The sequence below is a fragment of the Saccopteryx leptura genome, chromosome 4, assembly GCF_036850995.1.
Source record: "Saccopteryx leptura isolate mSacLep1 chromosome 4, mSacLep1_pri_phased_curated, whole genome shotgun sequence".
In the NCBI taxonomy this organism is placed as follows: domain Eukaryota; kingdom Metazoa; phylum Chordata; class Mammalia; order Chiroptera; family Emballonuridae; genus Saccopteryx; species Saccopteryx leptura.
Window position 1 is genome coordinate 197,861,827 of NC_089506.1, and position 17,899 is coordinate 197,879,725.

The 17,899-nt window shown below is 42.5% G+C and overlaps 1 protein-coding gene and 1 pseudogene across 6 annotated transcripts in view; both read right to left on the bottom strand.

The window, feature by feature from the left end:
• Window positions 1–1,524: 1,524 nt before the first annotated feature.
• Window positions 1,525–1,654, bottom strand: LOC136404581 (U4 spliceosomal RNA; annotated as a pseudogene).
• Window positions 1,655–6,321: 4,667 nt separating this feature from the next.
• Window positions 6,322–17,899, bottom strand: part of LOC136403583 (BTB/POZ domain-containing protein KCTD7) — a 106,451-nt gene continuing 94,873 nt past the window's right edge. For all 6 annotated transcript variants that reach the window (XM_066382474.1, XM_066382471.1, XM_066382470.1 and 3 more), the window contains 2 exons: window positions 13,292–13,548; window positions 6,322–8,972 (listed from right to left, as the gene is read on the bottom strand). In XM_066382474.1, coding sequence (XP_066238571.1) covers window positions 8,574–8,972; window positions 13,292–13,548 — 656 coding nt within the window. In that variant the 3' untranslated portion in view covers window positions 6,322–8,573. The remainder of the gene's footprint in view (window positions 8,973–13,291; window positions 13,549–17,899) is intronic.

Below are 17,899 nucleotides of genomic sequence, written 5' to 3' on the forward strand. Positions count from 1 at the left end.
AATGCAATTAGTGGGGTTTGTATGATAATTACGTTTAGTTTTATAAATAGCCGAACTATTTTCCAGAGCAGGTACTGTATTAAATTCCCATCAGGATGGTAGTGATCACTTTCTCCACATCTTTGTCAGCATTTCCTTCTGGCCTCCATGATTTCTAATGAGAAATAGAATGTCATTTAAATCATTGCTCCACTCTATGTGTCCCTGCTGACTGCTTTCAAAAAATTTTTTTTTGTCTATATTTATTTTGAGAAGTTTATGACATGTCTTTGAATAGTTTCACTGGGTTCATTCTGTTTGGAATTCATGCAGCTTCTTAAATCTATAGGTTTATGCTGTTGGTCAATTTGGTAAGCTTACACTCAAGATTTAATGTGGGTTTTTTTAGCCATAATTTTTTCTTCTCTTTCTAGGACTCCAATGACAAGAATGCTAACCCTTTCATTATCATTTCAGAGATCCCTAAGGCTACATTCATTTTTAATTTTAGTCTATTTTCTCCCTTTTTTTAAAATTTTTTTTAATTTTTATTTTATTTTTTAATTTTCATTTTTTTTCATTTTTATTTTTTCATTTTAGAGAGGAGAGAGAGAGAGAGAGACAGAGAGAGAGGAGAGAGAGACAGGGGGGAGGAGCTGGAAGCATCAACTCCCATATATGCCTTGACCAGGCAAGCCCAGGGTTTCGAACCGGCGACCTCAGCATTTCCAGGTCGACGCTTTATCCACTGCGCCACCACAGGTCAGGTTATTTTCTCCCTGTTGATCAGACTAATTTCTGTTGATCTATCTTCCCTTCACAGATTCATTCCCTGTCATCTCCATTCTGATATGAAAGCCCAACAGTGAGGTCTTTAAAAGTTTTTCAGTTTCTGTAATTTTCAGTACCAACATTTCCATTTGGCTTTTTTATATCTTTGATTTTGCTGGGACTTTTTACTTTTTCATTTATTTCAAGCATGTTCATCTTTCTCATTGATGCATTTATTTATTTATTTATTTATTTATTTATTTATTTATTTATTTTACAGAGTCAAAGAGAAGGACAGACAGGGACAGACAGACAGGAACGGAGAGATGAGAAGTATCAATCATTAGTTTCTCGTTGCACATTGCAACACCTTAATTGTTCATTGACTGCCTTCTCATATGTGCCTTGACCACAGGCCTTCAGCAGACCGAGTAACCCCTTGCTCGAGCCAGCGACCTTGGGCTCAAGCTGGTGAGCCTTGCTCAAACCAGATGACCCTCCATAACCCCCCCCACACACACACTCAAGCTGGCAACCTTGGGTTCTCGAACCTGGGTCTTTCACATCCCAGTCCGACGTTCTATCCACTGTGCCACCGCCTGGTCAAGCTGTCATTGATGCATTTTATGATAGTGTCTTTAAAATTCTTGTCAGATAATTCCCAATATATGTGTTATCTTGAATAGAAGTGGTGAAAGCAGGCATCTTTGTCTTCTTTCTGGTCTTAGAGGAAAAACTTTGTCTTTCACCACTGAGTATAGTGTTAGCTTTGGGTTTTTATATACAGTGCCATTTATTATGCTGTGGTAGTTTCCTTGGATTCCTGGTTTGAGTATTTTTCAATTAGCAATAATCGCGCCTCGGATAAACCTCATTGGCTACTATACTGCCACCGCGCAAAGCTGGTGGTTTGAGTATTTTTATAGTAGCATTCAGATTTGTTGTTTAACAAAATCTTCTGCATCAGTTGAGATGATCCTGTGTTTTTCCTTCATTCTATTAATTTGATGTATTGCATGGATTATGGAATGTTGAATTATTCTTGCATTCCAGAAATAAATTCCACCTGGTCATGGAATATAAAGCTTTTAATGTGTTGCTGAGTTAGTTTTGCTAATATTTTGTTGAAAAATTTTGCATCTAATTCATCAGGGAAATTGGTCTCTAGTTTTCTAGTTGTGTCCTTATCTGAGTTTGGCATCAGGGCAATGCTGGCCTTGTAAGAATAACGTAGGCGGTGTTTTCTTCTCTTCTGTTTTTTAGAAGAGTTTGAGAAGGACTAATATTAATTCTTTAAATGGTAGAATTCCCCAATGAAGTCAGTCATCTGGTCATGGGCCAAAGCAGTTTTTAAAATTCTATTATTGCCTGACCTGTGGTGGCACAGTGGATAAAGCGTCAACCTGGAAATGCTGAGGTTGCCAGTTCAAAACCCTGGGCTTGCCTGGTCAAGGCACATATGAGAGTTGATGCTTCTTGCTCCTCCCCCTTCTCTCTTTCTCTCCCCTCTCTATAATGAATAAATAAAATCTTTAAAAAAAATTCTATTATTATTATTTTTTACATTTACTAGCATTTTTCTGTGAAGAATGCTTCCCCTCCATCAATTAGGTGTCACCTATAGTTCTTCCCAAATGGGTTGGTATAATGGTAACTTCCAATAGTGAGGGTGTTTTTTAATCCATTTAACAAAACCCAAACAGTATTTATTCAGTTTTATTTTGTTGTTTTTTTACCATTAAATGCTGTTGTTTTTGTTCAAGTAGTCCCAAATTCAGCCAGTGGGAACCCTTTCAAACTGATTGCTGTGTCCAATTGAGATATTCCCATTAGTCTTAAAGTACTTTTTTTTTCTTTGTATTTTTCCAAAGTTAGAAGTGGGGAGGCAGTCAGACAGACTCCCGCATGTGCCCAACCATGATCTACCAGGCATGCCCACCAGGGGGCGATGCTCTGCCCATCTGGGGCGTTGCTCCATTGCGGCTGGAGCCATTCTAGCGCCTGAGGCGGAGGCCATGGAGCCATCCTCAGTGCCCGGGGCCAACTTTTGCTCCAATGGAGCCTTGGCTGCGGGAGAGGAAGAGACAGACAAGACAGGAGAGGGGGAAGGGTGGAGAAGCAGATGGGCGCATCTCCTGTGTGCCCTGGTTGGGAATCGGACCCGGGACTTCCACATGCCGGGTGATGCTCTACCGCTGAGCCAACTGGCCAGGGCCTTTAAAATACTTTAATTCTGTACCATAAAAAATATTTTGCACTCCTTGGCTTTATTCTATTCTTAGCCCTGGATTCAGCCTTATTCCAACTAACATGCTGGATCAGGGGTGAGCATGAGGTGTGCCCCTGCCCTCTGCAGACCAAGATGGAGCTCCCAGACAGCTACCCACTCCACAGGATTGCACAACCAGCCCCAACCACATGGGTGCCCAGGCCCTGGCTAGGAAGGTCACTGGGTAGGAGCAGAGAGACCAAGAACCCATCCTGTGGGTGGTGGATAATAGGAGGGGCAGGATTATGTGTGAGCTGAGGCTACAAGCCCCTCAGTGCATGCTCCCCTGTCCCATCAGACTTCACTTAAAAACACAAATTCAGGGCTAAAATTAAGAAATTCAAGATGGCAAAGACAAAACATTAAAGCCCAAGCACAGGGACCTTCTGAGCATAAGACCCTATACAACCACACAGGCCCTGTGTATTTCAATGTTGTAATTTCTTTTCATATAAATCCCCAAAACTTTTGGTGATTTATACTGCTCACAAAAAACAGGGGATATTTCAAAGTGAGTGTGAAGCTATAAAATATTCCCTAACTTTTGTGAGCAGTATATATTGTTTCTATTGTGAATAATTTTTTCCCATTTTATTTGCTAACTGGCTAGTAATGATATAGAAAAGTAATTTCATAGTTACTTTCTAGAAAAGCAATTAAAAACAATTTTTTACTTATTGATTGATTTTAAGAGAGAGGGAGAGAAACAGAGGGGAGAGAAAGAGAGTGAGATAAACAATGATTCGTTGTTCCACTTATTATGCATTCATTGATTGATTCTTCTATGTGTCCTGACTGGGGATCAAACACACAACCTTGGCATAATGGGATGATGCTCTAACCCAGTGATTTTCAACCTTTTTTGAGCCGTGGCACATTTTTTACATTTACAAAATCCTGGGGCACACCACCTACCAAAATGACACAAAATGACACTCTAACATAGTACATATTATACATGTAGTTAATAGTATAGTTTCTAAATGTATTTATACTCACTTAGTGTGAAACCTGGGCCTGTTTCGATGAACACAAAAGGGATATCCCGGCAGGAATGGTAGAAAGACACACACGAAGCTCTTCCTCAACAGTTCTCAGTCTCTCTCTGCTTTTAGTTTTTATCAGAGTCAAGCTTGAGAAGCTCAGCTCACAAAGATATGTGGTTGAAAACGGGAGCAATGTCAAAACTGCTTTGTTGGCCAGAATGGGGAACTCCTTGGCAACAGATAACCAAAAACTGTCCAAAGGAAAATCAGCAAACTTTAGCTTTAAAGTTAGATAACATTGTGATGCATTGTATATCACCCTCTGCGGGGGCCTCTTTTAAAAAGAAAAAGGTCAAATATCTATATACACCATCAGGATAGACATAACCAGCTGAGGCTGAGGCTTCATCTAGTGGTGGCAACATTTACCTCCAGTCCTGACCAGGATTAGAAATCGGGACCATGGGGAGGAGTAGCAGCTTCAATTACTCGCCACGGCCACACAATGTCAAGTACACGGCAGCCCTAGCGGGACCTTCCTGGGTATGGATGAGAGGCGGCCTACTATTGGTTCATCGCTAGTGGTCGGGATGAATCCTAGAAGGTGATTGGTCAGTGAACATTTCCTGTGCCTCCACTCTTCCTGTCACTGATAGCTGGAGGGATTGTGCAGGGAATGTTTATGTTCGGATGAAGGCGGCTGGCGGCAGGCCGGATAAATAGCCTCTGCGGGCTGTATCCAGCACACAGGCTGTAGTTTGGGGACCCATGTTTAATTTCCCCACAGCACACCTGACCATTTCTCACGGCACACTGGTTGAAAAACACTGCTCTAACCAACTAAGCTACCTGGCCAGGGTCATGTACAGTTACTTTTAATGGTTATTTTAACATTTCATATCTCACTACTTTACTGAAATAATAGTTTCAATATCTATTCTCTTAGATTTTCTACATAGAAAAATCACCTACAAAAATAGCTATCACTTGAGCATTTGGCATTGCTAGGTAGTGTTCTAAGTCACTTAATCCTCACCACCCCTTCAAGCATATACAGTGATACCTCGGTTCTCGAACATAATTCGTTCCGGGAGAACGGTCGAGAACCAAATTGTTCGAGAACCGAAACAATGAAACCCATAGGAAATAATGGAAACTGGATTAATTTGTTCCAAGCCCCAAAAATATGCCTATTTACTGGTGCTTTCTCACAAATAACGACTTCATTGATGCTGTCACCTGCTAACTCTTTTTCTTTAATGAAAATAAGAAGCAGCTTCTCCATTTCCTCCATTATCTGAGGCCTTTGCTTTGTTAACAATGTAACACCTTTGGCAACATTGGCAGCCTTTATAACAGCTTTATTCTTAAGGAAAGTTGAGATAGTAGATCTTGGCATGCCATACTCAGCAGACAGATCTGAAACACGTGTGCCCTGTTCATATTTGGCAATGATTTCTTTTTTCAGCTCAATCGTTGTTCTCACAGCTTTCCGCTTACCTTTGTCTGCATTACCACTTCTGGCTTTCTTTGGACCCATGTCTAAGGGTTAAATTCAGTGTACAAAGCGTGCACAAAGCGTGCACAAAGCGTGAGTCTCTCCACAAAGCGTGAGTCTCACCACAAAGCGTGAGTCTCACCACAAAGCGTGACTCTCACCACAAAGCGTGACTCTCTCCACAAAAACGTGATTCTCTCTCTCCACAAAGCGTGACAAAGCGTGACTCACACTGATGACGCAGGCAAGGCGCGCTCGGCCGAATGAACGCCATTCGGCTCAACTCGGCTAATCTCGGACGTTCGAGTTCCAAATATTTGTTCGGATTCCAAGACAAAATTTTCTCGAATTTCCTGGTCGAATACCGATTTGGTCGAAAGTCAAGGCGTTCGAGAACCGAGGTATCACTGTACTATTTATTATTATTCCCATTTCACAGATGAGGTATTGACACATGAGAGACCTGCCCAAGGCCAAAGAGCTAATAAGGCAAGTGACAGAGTCAAAATTCAAAACCAAATTCAAGCTTTCCGGCTGAAGTTCATTGCCTCAACCACCTGGCTAGAACATCTTCGTATTAGATTAATTCCTTTTGCCTCTACCTTTATTTCTGCTTAAAGACAGTACCTTTGGGGAAAACTTTCAGAACAGTGCCAATTGTAGTGATAACAAACATCATTCTCTTGCTTTTTTTTTTTTAACTGGATGTCTCTAACTTTTCAAAGTATGACAATGATGTCATGGCTTAAAAGGAAAACCTTTTAAACATGAAGACATTAATAATGTGTATTTTCTTAAGATGAAGAACCAAAAATCAATTTAGAAGAATGGATCATGAAACTTTATTGATAAGGACTTCTGTTCCAAAGGTTTATTCTAATCAGATTTATAGTACATAAAATACCAATACTTCCTGCTTGAGAAAACAGAAACTCTGGCCACAGTATTGATGCTGACGTAAGAGAAATACAGGGGTGTGCAAAAGTAGGTTTACAGTTGTCTGTATGGAAAAATATACAATAATTAATAAATAATGATACAAGAATAAACTCTGTGCTTCACATACTCATAACTGTAAGCCTACTTTCGCTCACCCCTGTATAAGCCTCTGCCTAAGGCAAGAGCCCATATCTGAAGAATTCAACCAATATGAGATTCATACAAAAAAATCAATTTGACAAATTGCTTTAATGATATGCAAGAAATCAAAAGAAGACAGCGTTAGTGGGAGGCTGATATGCACATTTTATTTAACAAACATAATGTACAATGGTAAAAGAACTATATATTCCCAGAAGAATTAAGAGTGTGCAGATCTGGATTAGCACCTAGAAAGTACATAGAAAATAAAAGGGGGGGTAGCTTTCTATGAAAACCGTTTGGGTCCTCATTTCTAAGAGCAGATTCTCACTGGTATTTGACAGCAACTCATTCTGTTCCGCTCCATATGAACCTGGTGATCAGCTGACCCAGTGAACTGCTTCATTTCTTCAGTGCTTTCTGACAATAGATGTATCAACTTGATGGGTTTTATATGTAAACTTATGAATAAAAAGTTTTATACTTACCCTAGTTTTATTCCAAAATTACGGCACTACAAATTTGTGGTACGCTATTAGCGAGATACTGGGAAAGCAAAGGAAACTTTCTTTACTGCTTGTGTGATGTGACCTTGTCCAAGAACGATGCCCTGGGAGTTACTCAGAATTTCACAGGTACACAGAAACCACTGATGGGAAGGAGTATCATCAATGGCATATTTAAATCATGGGAGGTTCCATTACAATTAGAAGAAGTTCCACACTGCTGGTGGCTGTAAAGCCTCACTGAAAGAGATACCAGTTAACATTATTCTGTGCATTCAGTATAATATTCTTTGGTTACATCATATAACCACCAGGAGAACTCCCCTGCTTACAAAATAGATCAGTGGTTTTTAACTGGGGCAATCCCCCCCACACGCTCCCGTAACATTCGGCAATGTCTGAAGATGATTTTTCACAACCGTGGTGGGTTCTACTAGCATCTAGTGGGTATAGAGGCTAGGGATGTTGCTAGAATAAACATCCTACAATGCACAGGGCAGCCCCCAAAACAAACCCCTGAGCGCCCCAAATGTCAATAGTACTGAGCTTGAAAAACCCTAATAGAGGTTTATAGGACATGTCTGGGTTGTCCATGAAGTCAAAAGTATACTGTAGTGGCAAAAGGTAAGACTCGCACTTTATAGCTCTGAGGGCTCCCTATCAGCTCTCACCCAGAGTCCCGTTCATCCCTCTGTCCTTTGACCAAAAGCCAGTTCTCCTGAATGGACAGAGGAAAGAGGTCTGAAAAGCATGGTTGAAAGTCTTCAACTGACTATAATAATTATCCTGAATCTCAATGGTGTCATAGTCTCCGACTATACAGGACCTCAAATTTAGGGTTACCATATTGTTCAAGATGGAGCCAACATTTTAAGGAGAGTATGTCTAAATACTTCTAGTGGGGCAAACCAAGTAAAATGATGTTAAAGGCAAACATTCAACAGATCACTTTAAACTAAAAAACAAACAAACACATGAAATGCCATGCACAGCACACACCAAGTTTTTTTTACATATTTACAATTTTATACACTTACTTATCAATATATCTTCTATCTTTACAATTATAAAATTACTTCAAATTATATAATAGTGGTACCACTGAATTCCCTTAAACATACATTTTGAAGTATTCATCTGTTATACCCTTTAAGAGGTAATTATTTATCCAAATCTAAACCACATTTAATACCACAAGGAAGCACATAGGAAAATTGTGGAGAAAAATTAGATTCAGACAAAATTTTCAAATAAGCCTTAACTGAATCTATCTCAGTAACTCAAATAAATAGTACTTTATTATTTACTAAGCTTCCCCTGCCAGGAAAACAAAACAAAACAAAAACAATCCCCACAAACTGTACCTTTAAGAATGCTCTGGCATTTATCAGCAATTAAGTTATAGTCTATATCTCAATCAATGGACTGTAGTAAGAACTAGCTACAACTTAGGTTCAAATAAATACTATTCATGTACATTTTTATCATCCTGCATAAACTTGAGGTTGCAATGGTGGAGGAAGTTTATCATTTTCAACATTTTCAGAGTCAATAGCTGCTAAAGACTGATTTGGGGGTTTAATTTCAAGTGGACATTTCTCAACAATGTCTTGAACCTTTTTTGCAATTCCATCCGTCCAATCTATTAGGTCTTTTTCAAGTTTCTTGGCTTCATTCACAATCCTTTCCTGTCGTTCATTCAATTGAGACAGGAGGTCCAAGTTCTTATACATTTGCTTAACAGCTAAACAAGCAACAGGAGACCAATTCTCAGATTCTTGCTTTCTGGGAGAAGTCTGGCCAGACATGTAGCGATCAAAATCTTCCTGACTTAAATTCAAAGACTGAGCGTCTAATTTCTCAATGAAAGCCACTGCACAGCACTACAAAAAAAGAAAATGTTATTTTTATAATATGAGGAAAGATACAAACATTCAAATAGACTTTAAAAACAAAAGTAGACAATAGTCTGATGAATCTCCATGGACTTCAGCTTGAAAAACTAATTGCCAATCATTTTCCTTTATGTTCTCATCTGAAACAATGCATTCCTTCCTTAAAAAAAAAAAAAAAAGAGGTAAATCTAATTGCTACCTCCCATTGAGCCTGTCAGAAATTCAGTTCTCTTCTTACGTTGTTCAAAGGTGCTAAGGTTGGCCCTGGCCGGTTGGCTCAGCGGTAGAGCGTTGGCCTGGCATGCGGGGGACCCGGGTTCGATTCCCGGCCAGGGCACATAGGAGAGGCGCCCATTTGCTTCTCCACCCCCCCCTCCTTCCTCTCTGTTTCTCTCTTCCCCTCCCGCAGCCAAGGCTCCATTGGAGCAAAGATGGCCTGGGCGCTGGGGATGGCTCCTTGGCCTCTGCCCCAGGCGCTAGAGTGGCTCTGGTCGAGGCAGAGCGACCCCCCGGAGGGGCAGAGCACCGCCCCCTGGTGGGCAGAGCGTCGCCCCTGGTGGGCGTGCCGGGTGGATCCCGGTCGGGTGCATGCGGGAGTCTGTCTGACTGTCTCTCCCCGTTTCTAGCTGCGGAAAAATGAAAAAAAAAAAAAAAAAGGTGCTAAGGTCCTGAAGAGAGTGCCACCTGAGGAGGCCTCTCAGTGTCTGCCCCACCCTGGAAGTCGGAGGCTCTCTGTGCCCCTGCCCTGGCGCAGGGCAGAGGAATCCCTGTTGTGGCCGGAACTCCAGGGCCAAGTAGTGGGGGAGCATGCCCCGTAAAACTATTCTCTTTCGAGGTCTTGCCAGCCCACAATGCCTACATGGACATGGCCAGACATTGGGTGCTTCCAGGGACCTGTATAGCACACAGACCACAGTCCTTGAAGAGGTATTTTAAATCACATGGTTAAAAGAACAAGTTTTGGCTCTGGCCGGCTGGCTCAGTGGATAGAGCACTGGCTGGGCATACAGATGTCCTGGGTTTGATTTCCAGTCAGGGTGCACAAGAGAGGCGGCCCATCAGCTTCCCCCCCTCCCCCAATTCTCCCCTGCTCCTCCTCTCACAGCCAGTGGTTCTAATGGTTCAAGTGTTGGCCCCAGGTGCTAAGGATAGCTCGATTGATTTGAGCATCGGCCCCAGACAGGGGTTGTAGGGTGGACCCCGGTCAGGGAGCATGTGAGAGTCTGTCTATCTCCCCTCCTCTCACTTAAAAAAAAAAAAAAAGAAGAAGAACAAGCTTTGCCCTAACCAGGTAGCTCTGTTGGTTAGAGTGTTGTCCTGATACATGAAGGTTTGGGGTTCAATCCCAGGTCAGGACATATATAAGAATCAACCAATGAATGCATAAAATGTGGAACAAGAAATCAATGTTTCTCTCTCTTTTCCCTCCCTCTCTTGAAAATCAATAAAGAAAAAAAGAAAAGAAAGAAGTTTTGAAACCAGACAACCTGAGTCATCACTTCTGTCACTTGACAGCCAAGAGTTGTGTAACCTAGGAAAGTTGCCTCAGCTCTGTGACGTTTCCACATGTGTAAAATGGGGAAATCTCACCCAGATTATGGGAATTAAACACTGTAATGTGCTTAGCTCATAGGTCTGTAGTAAGAAATTAATAAATTATTTAATTATTATTAAATGCTAGGACAAACAACTAGTAAAACAGCTATCTATTAGTTATACTTTCTTATATTGATTAAAATTTTCTACAAAGAGCACACACTATTTCACATTTTTAAAAAACTATTTTTGGCCATGGCTGGGTGGCTCAGTGGATAAAGCATCGTTCTGCCACACCTAGGTCAAAGGTTCGATCCCCAGTCAGGCACATACAAGAAGCTATCAATGAGTACACAACTAAACAGAACACCTAAGTGGAAAAACCAGCTAATGCTTCTCTCTCCCTTCCCCCCTTTTCTCAATCAAAGGAAAAAAAATTTTTTTAAGTGATTTTCACATGAAAAATGTGCAATATAAACAGGGAAATAGGCAACTCTCAGAATTTCTTCTGAGAAACTCATTCACAGGATCCTACATTATTCCCCATAAAAAAGCAAATCATCTCATTAAGAAATATTTAGCAAATCTATTACAATCAGTTCACCTGATTGAGAGAATGTGCGCATCTGACCCTTCACGTGGGTTACAACTGTGTGTGTGGAACTGCTGAAGCCCTTTACCTGGACAGAGGAGGAATCTAAGATGACCCTAACATTTCTGGCTTAGCTGAATTAACATATAATATTGTCACTAACGAAAGGGTGTACAATAGACCTTCAAACAATGTGAGGTTAGGAATGCCAACAGCCACAAAGTCAAAAATCCAAATATAACTTTTAATTCCCTTAAAATTTTACTAACATTCCCTAAAACTTAACTACTAAGATTGGACATCTTATCTATAACACAAACAATCGATTAACACATATTTTGTATATTATATGAATTATACACTGTATTCTTACAATAAAGTAAGCTAGAGAAAAAAATATTAAGAAAATCGTAAGGAACAAAAAACACAGTTACAGTATTTATTTTTTTAATCTGCATATATATGTGGACCCATGCAGTTCAAATCCATGTTGTTCAAGGACCAACTGTATATAGAAAAGAAAAAAATGCAGTCTCAGTTTTGAACAAATTAAATGTGAGACACCACAAATAGCTGGAAGTGAAGCTCAGTGGGAGGTCAAAACAGGTGACACAAACCTGTGGGTCATCACTGTACAGGTAACCAACAGAGCTGTGACCAGAGAAGACGGCCTAGGGAGAAGGACGCACAGAGGACAGAACCCCGGGGGTGACACTCAAGAGGAAGCCGAGGCCAGAAAGCCTACAGAGAGACGAGGAGCGGAACTGTGGGCTGAAGAAGTTCCAGAAGCCAGGCGTCCTCAGGAGTGTTACACACGTAAAACGAAGACTAGGTTCTCCGTGGGATCTGCAGCTGGCAGATTTGTATTTTTGCCAGAGCAGTTTCACTGGCGAAGTGAGACCAGAAGCAGGCTCTGGGTCAGGAAACAGGATGAAGAAAGAAGGTGCAAACCTAGTGAAGGCTGGAAGTCAAGGCGCCAGAAGCCGCAGAGTGCAGGTGAACCAGCAGCCTCCATTTCAACACCGAGGGCCACCCTCAAACGCCTCCTGGTCTCGCTTCATTTCTCCTACTACCATGTCTTTCCACCTCGATCCTACTCAGGGTTTCCAGATCGCCTAGTCCTCTCTAGATAACAACTGAATCCAAAAGACTCTTCTCTAGTAGTCAAGTGCATGTCTCACTTAGCTTAAAGAAGTATGAGTGCTCCAAATACTGGAGCGAGCATCATGTTGAAAAAGCATTTCCAAGTCCCTGGAACTACAACCCCCACCCCCCAGAGGCCGCACGACTGTAACAGGTGGGGGAACACCATCGCTGAGGATGACGACTGACACAGGCAGGGCCAGGTTCTGGGGGACCTGAAGCTGATATGCTTTTGGGAACTCAAAGGATAACAAAAAAAGAGTCAAACAAAATTAGGTATAAAAGTGAATACATATTTAGGATGTATAAATAAATCACAACAAATTTCTGGATGCTTGTAGATTCAAATGCAGTACTTGCCTTATTTGACAATTTACCAGAAACAATTCCTCACGTACCCCGGCTTGCACTCCCTATGACCCTGTACAACCCCCAGCACAGGATACAAAGCATATAAAGGGTCTGAGGCTCAAATTCATTGGCTTGACAGTAACTCTAGTCTAGGCAAACAAGCAGAAGTTCAGCAGTCAGGAAAAGGAAGTATTTGGCCTTATAACTTACATATACATATTTTAATATCATCTTGCCTAGAATCAATTAGCACTGTAGAGTTGAAAATCATTTTACATCCTCTAAACTGACCTTTCATTAAAATATTTCAGTACTAATTTATAAAAATAAAACAAAAAGTAAATCCTAAGTTTTAAAATGAAGAAATCGAAGGCTAAGGTCTGACTTATTCATGGTTGAAACAACCCACCTGAGTAAGTGGCTATCATAACCAGGACCCTGGGGAGTGACAGCCAACAGCAGCAGAGCCTCCTGGGCTATCTGGTTCCCAGCAAGAGTACCACAGACTCTGGTCAAGTACTGGAGGTGAGCTGTTTGCATGGCCTGGTCACACGGGCTCTGTGACACCAAGCAAGCATCTGCAATTATGCTGATTCCTGTCACAGGCCTGTGAGTGTCCCATCATATCCCGAAAATAAATACCTTCATGGTTCTTCTCCCTAACACCAAGAATTCAAATCCTTACCAGATTGGTGAAATAGTAGCCATCCTCTCCAGTCATCAAGCGGCTGGGGTTGCAGAAGCGGGTGATATACTGAATATTAGACTGGAGGCGCGGGGGGTTACCCTTCAAAACAATGTAGATGAGAGTGGGTAAGAAGTCATCGGCGGAAGCTGGCTCGTTCTTGGTGACCTTGATGGCATTGAAGATGTGCTTGCTGCACTTGGTGATGCAGGCCAACTTGTCTCTAGGCACACGCTTTGAATCCATTTCAATAATATCTATGAGACAGAAGAGACACTGCTTCCAATGAGAACATAATTACATAAAAGAAGCATTAGGGTAATCACTTTTTCCTATGAAGTTATAAAAGTAACCTCGCTAACCCCTTCTCTACCAGTTAACTTAGGGTATAAAAAACTTAGATCGCAGAAACGTAAATACCGGCTAATATTTATAGAACACGTGACCATGAGCCAGGCACCATACACTATACTCTACAAGCACGTCTCTTTTTATCCTCAGCTAAGGCAAAGGATACTATTATCATTAAGAGAACTGAGGTTCAGAGAAGTTTAATAATTTGCCCAAGATCACAGAGATGGCAAGTAACAGAGGGGGATTTGAAGCCAACTCTATCTGACTCTAAAGTCCATTCTTTTAATCATGATGGCAAAGTACTTATGAATTCCATGGAGAAATAAGAGTCTTTTTACTGCTTCTTAGTATACTGTAAAACCCAGGTTAGAATTCCTCATTTGGCATACTGCTTGTTAGCAATATGGCTACTACACAAAGCATCTTGGTATACCGCTGCTGAAACCAATCACACAGAGGTCCACAGTGGCCACACCTCACAGTCACTCCACCAGCTACGAACAGCTATAGAAACTTTACGACATTTATGGACTGCCAGTTAGCAGAAGGGAGAAAGCAAGGGTATACAATTAATCTCATAAACAACATTTTATTTCTCAGAAAAGAAATTATTTCACTGTCCCTTACTACCACTAAGTCCAATGGGTGGGTTCTTATAAATGTATATATACCCTTTACCACAAGGACTTGGAGGTGGTGAAGAAAAGTTAGGTGCAAACCGAGGCCCAGAGCAATGCAGGCAAGGGGATGGAGTGTGCTTTGGATGGGCATATATGCTTGCTGTCTGGAATTCCGGCAAAGAAAAAACAGCTGAGGCAGCAGAATTTGACAGCAATTCTTGTCACAAGTAGGAATAAGTGTCATATTTAGGTGACAGAATGGCACAGGTCAGGGTTCTTTTTGCTCTCCGTTCCTATCCCTGAGGTAGGTTCCTTGAGGGACCCTCACAGGGCCACCAGCCATGTGTGGGGAACAGACACACTGGACAGCGCAGAGGCCTTGTTTTAACTTTCCAATGCTTTTATTCTCTCTACTTATATACCGATTTTTATAAATTATATAATCACTTATTTCATTATTAGTTCCTTTAATTTTTTATTTCTAACTTATAATTATTGTTACTATATGTCTCAGTCTATTTTTCTTTTGCTAGTTAAATAGAACTTATTATAAAAAAGATATTCAGGAAAAATTTTTTTACCATTATTTTCTACTTTGCTTTTACCCTATTTAGCCTTTTACTGTTGGTTTTTATTTTCTATTTTAAACATTTAGCCATTTCCTCATTAATCTTTATTGGTTTTATTTATTTATTTTTTTGTATTTTTCTGAAGCTGGAAACGGGGACAGTCAGACAGACTCCTGCATGCGCCCGACCGGGATCCACCCGGCACGCCACCCCGGAGGGGCATCACTCTTTTGCAACCAGAGCCACTCTAGCGCCTGGGGCAGAGGCTAAGGAGCCATCCCCAGCACCCAGGCCATCTTTGCTCCAATGGAGCTTCGGCTGCGGGAGGGGAAGAGAGAGACAGAGAGGAAGGAGAGGGAGAGGGGTGGAGAAGCAGATGGGCGCCTCTCCTGTGTGCCCTGGCCGGGAATCGAACCTGGGACTTCTGCACACCAGGCCGACGCTCTACCACTGAGCCAACCGGCCAGGGCCAATCTTTATTGGTTTTAAAGTGAAAAAGAAAGAAATTATTTTTATTTTATTTTATTTTTTTTGTATTTTTCTGAAGCTGGAAACGGGGAGAGACAGTCAGACAGACTCCCTCATGCACCCGACCGGGATCCACCCAGCACGCCCACCAGGGGCGACGCTCTGCCCACCAGAGGGCGATGCTCTGCACCTCCGGGGCGTCGCTCTGCCGAGACCAGAGCCACTCTAGCGCCTGGGGCAGAGGCCAAGGAGCCATCCCCAGCGCCCAGGCCATCTTTGCTCCAATGGAGCCTTGGCTGCGGGAGGGGAAGAGAGAGACAGAGAGGAAGGAGGGGGGGGGGTGGAGAAGCAAATGGGCGCTTCTCCTATGTGCCCTGGCCGGGAATCGAACCCGGGTCCCCCACACGCCAGGCCGACGCTCTACCGCTAAGCCAACCAGCCAGGGCCAGAAAGAAATTATTTTTTATCTGGACACGCGTGTAGCTGCCACTGCCACAGGGCGGGGCCAGGAGTATAAAAAGGAAGAGAATAAAAGGGGGCAATCCAAACTCTAAGGAATTTCTCCCACTCTTCATCCTGCAGCAACCCCTCCACTCTCTAAATACCCTTCAGCCTGGAAGTTTCTCTGTTGGAACGCTTTTGGAGCCCACACCCCAAAGTACAATTCCATGATCTCCACTGCCCCAAACTAGAAGATACAAGAGAAAAACAAATAAAACAGGAAACTCACTATTGTATTAACTGTTCTTCTAGTAACGATTCCCCTCCCCAATTTGCCAGCTGCTATTTACTTTTCATAGACAATTGCTTTGTGTCTTCTGTCCATGGCTTTTACTTCTAATCAGTAGGAAAAAATAGGGTTGAATGTGGCTACTCTATCTTAGCAGATGTCTAGGCTTCACTTTAAGGAGTTTTGAAACAGTTTGTACTTCTAGGATATGCTATCTTAACCTGGGCACTATTGACATTTGGGGCTGGAAAATTCTGCTTTGTGGGGACTGTTCTGTACAATGCAAGATATTTACTAGAATCCCTGGCCTCCATCCACTAGATGACAGATGTCAACTTAAGATGAAAAATGCTGATCCTGGCCGGTTTGCTCAGTGGATAGAGCGTTGGCCTGGTGTGTGGACGTTCCAAGTTCGATCCCAGGTCAGGGCACACATGGGAAGGAACCATCTGCTTCTGTTCTCTTCCCTCTCTCCCTTCTCTCTCTCTTCTCCTCCCTCTCCCACTTCTCTCTCTCTCCTTCTCCCTCTCCCCCTTCTCTTTCTATTCTTCTCCCTCTCCCCCTTCTCTCTCTCTTCTCCTCCCTCTCCCCCTTCTCTTTCTCTTCTTCTCCCTCTCCACCTTCTCTCTCTCTTCTCCTCTCACAGCCAGTAGCTCGATTGGTTCGAGCTTTGGCCCCAGGCACTGAGGATGGTTGGTATGAGCATCGGCCTCAGGCACTGAGGATAGCTTGGGTGATTCAAGCATCAGGAGTCTGTCTATCTCCCCTCCTCTCACTTAAAAAAACAACAACAAAACAATGCCTCACGCAGTATATTTATAAACTGATAGTGCTGATTAGTAGCACATGGGATGACTTGGAGAAAATTAACTGCTATCTCCATATTTAGGATTTATTACATATAAAAGATGATTATTATAGCCTATCCTCTCTAAATACTCCAGTACATAAGCTGACTGACATTTTTAGATTAGGAAGAAAGTAATCATATAACCTTTGGTCTGCATAGAGGCAGAACATGTTTGCACTTGGACTGACAAGATGTCAGGGCTAAAATGAGAAAGATTAAGAATGCTTTACAATTTTGTGGCTGAAAAAAAAAAATTTCCCCCCCAAAGTGAGAAGCGAGGAAGCAGAGAGACAGATTCCCACATGTGCCCAAGTGGGATACACCTGGCATGCCCACTAGGGGGCGATGCTCTGCCCATCTGGGCTGTTGCTCCGTTGCAACTGGAGCCATTCTAGTGCCTGAGGTGGAGGCCATGGAGCCATCCTCAGTGCCTGGGACAACTTTGCTCCAATGGAGACTTGGCTGTGGGAGGGGAAGAGAGAGAGAGAGAAAGGAGAGGGGAAAGGGTGGAGAAGCAGATGGGTGCTTCTCCTGTATGCTCTGGCCAGAAACTGAACCCGGGACATCCACATGCCCACGCTGGGCCGACACTCTACTGCTGAGCCATCCGGGCAGGGCTGTGGCTGAACTTTTACTAACAAAAGATCTCTTGCCTGACCGGTGGTGGCTCAGTGGATGGAGCATTGATCTGGGGCTCTGAGGTCCTGGGCTCAAAACCCCAAGGACTCAGGTTTGAGTGCAGTACATCTGGTGTGAGCCTGAGCTCATCAGCTTGAGTGCAGGGTCACTGGGTTGAGCAAGAGGTCCCTGGCTCTGCCTGAGATCCCTGGTCAAGGCACATATGAGAAGTAATCAATGAACAACTAAAGTAATGCAACTATGAGTTGATGCTTCTCATCTCTCTCCTTTCTGTCTCTCTCTCTCAAGAAGAAAAAAAAGATCTCTTGAAACTCATCTCAGGTGCCTTGAGAAAAAGTTTTACCTCAAATTCTATTAGTAAACTGCTGATGTATTGAA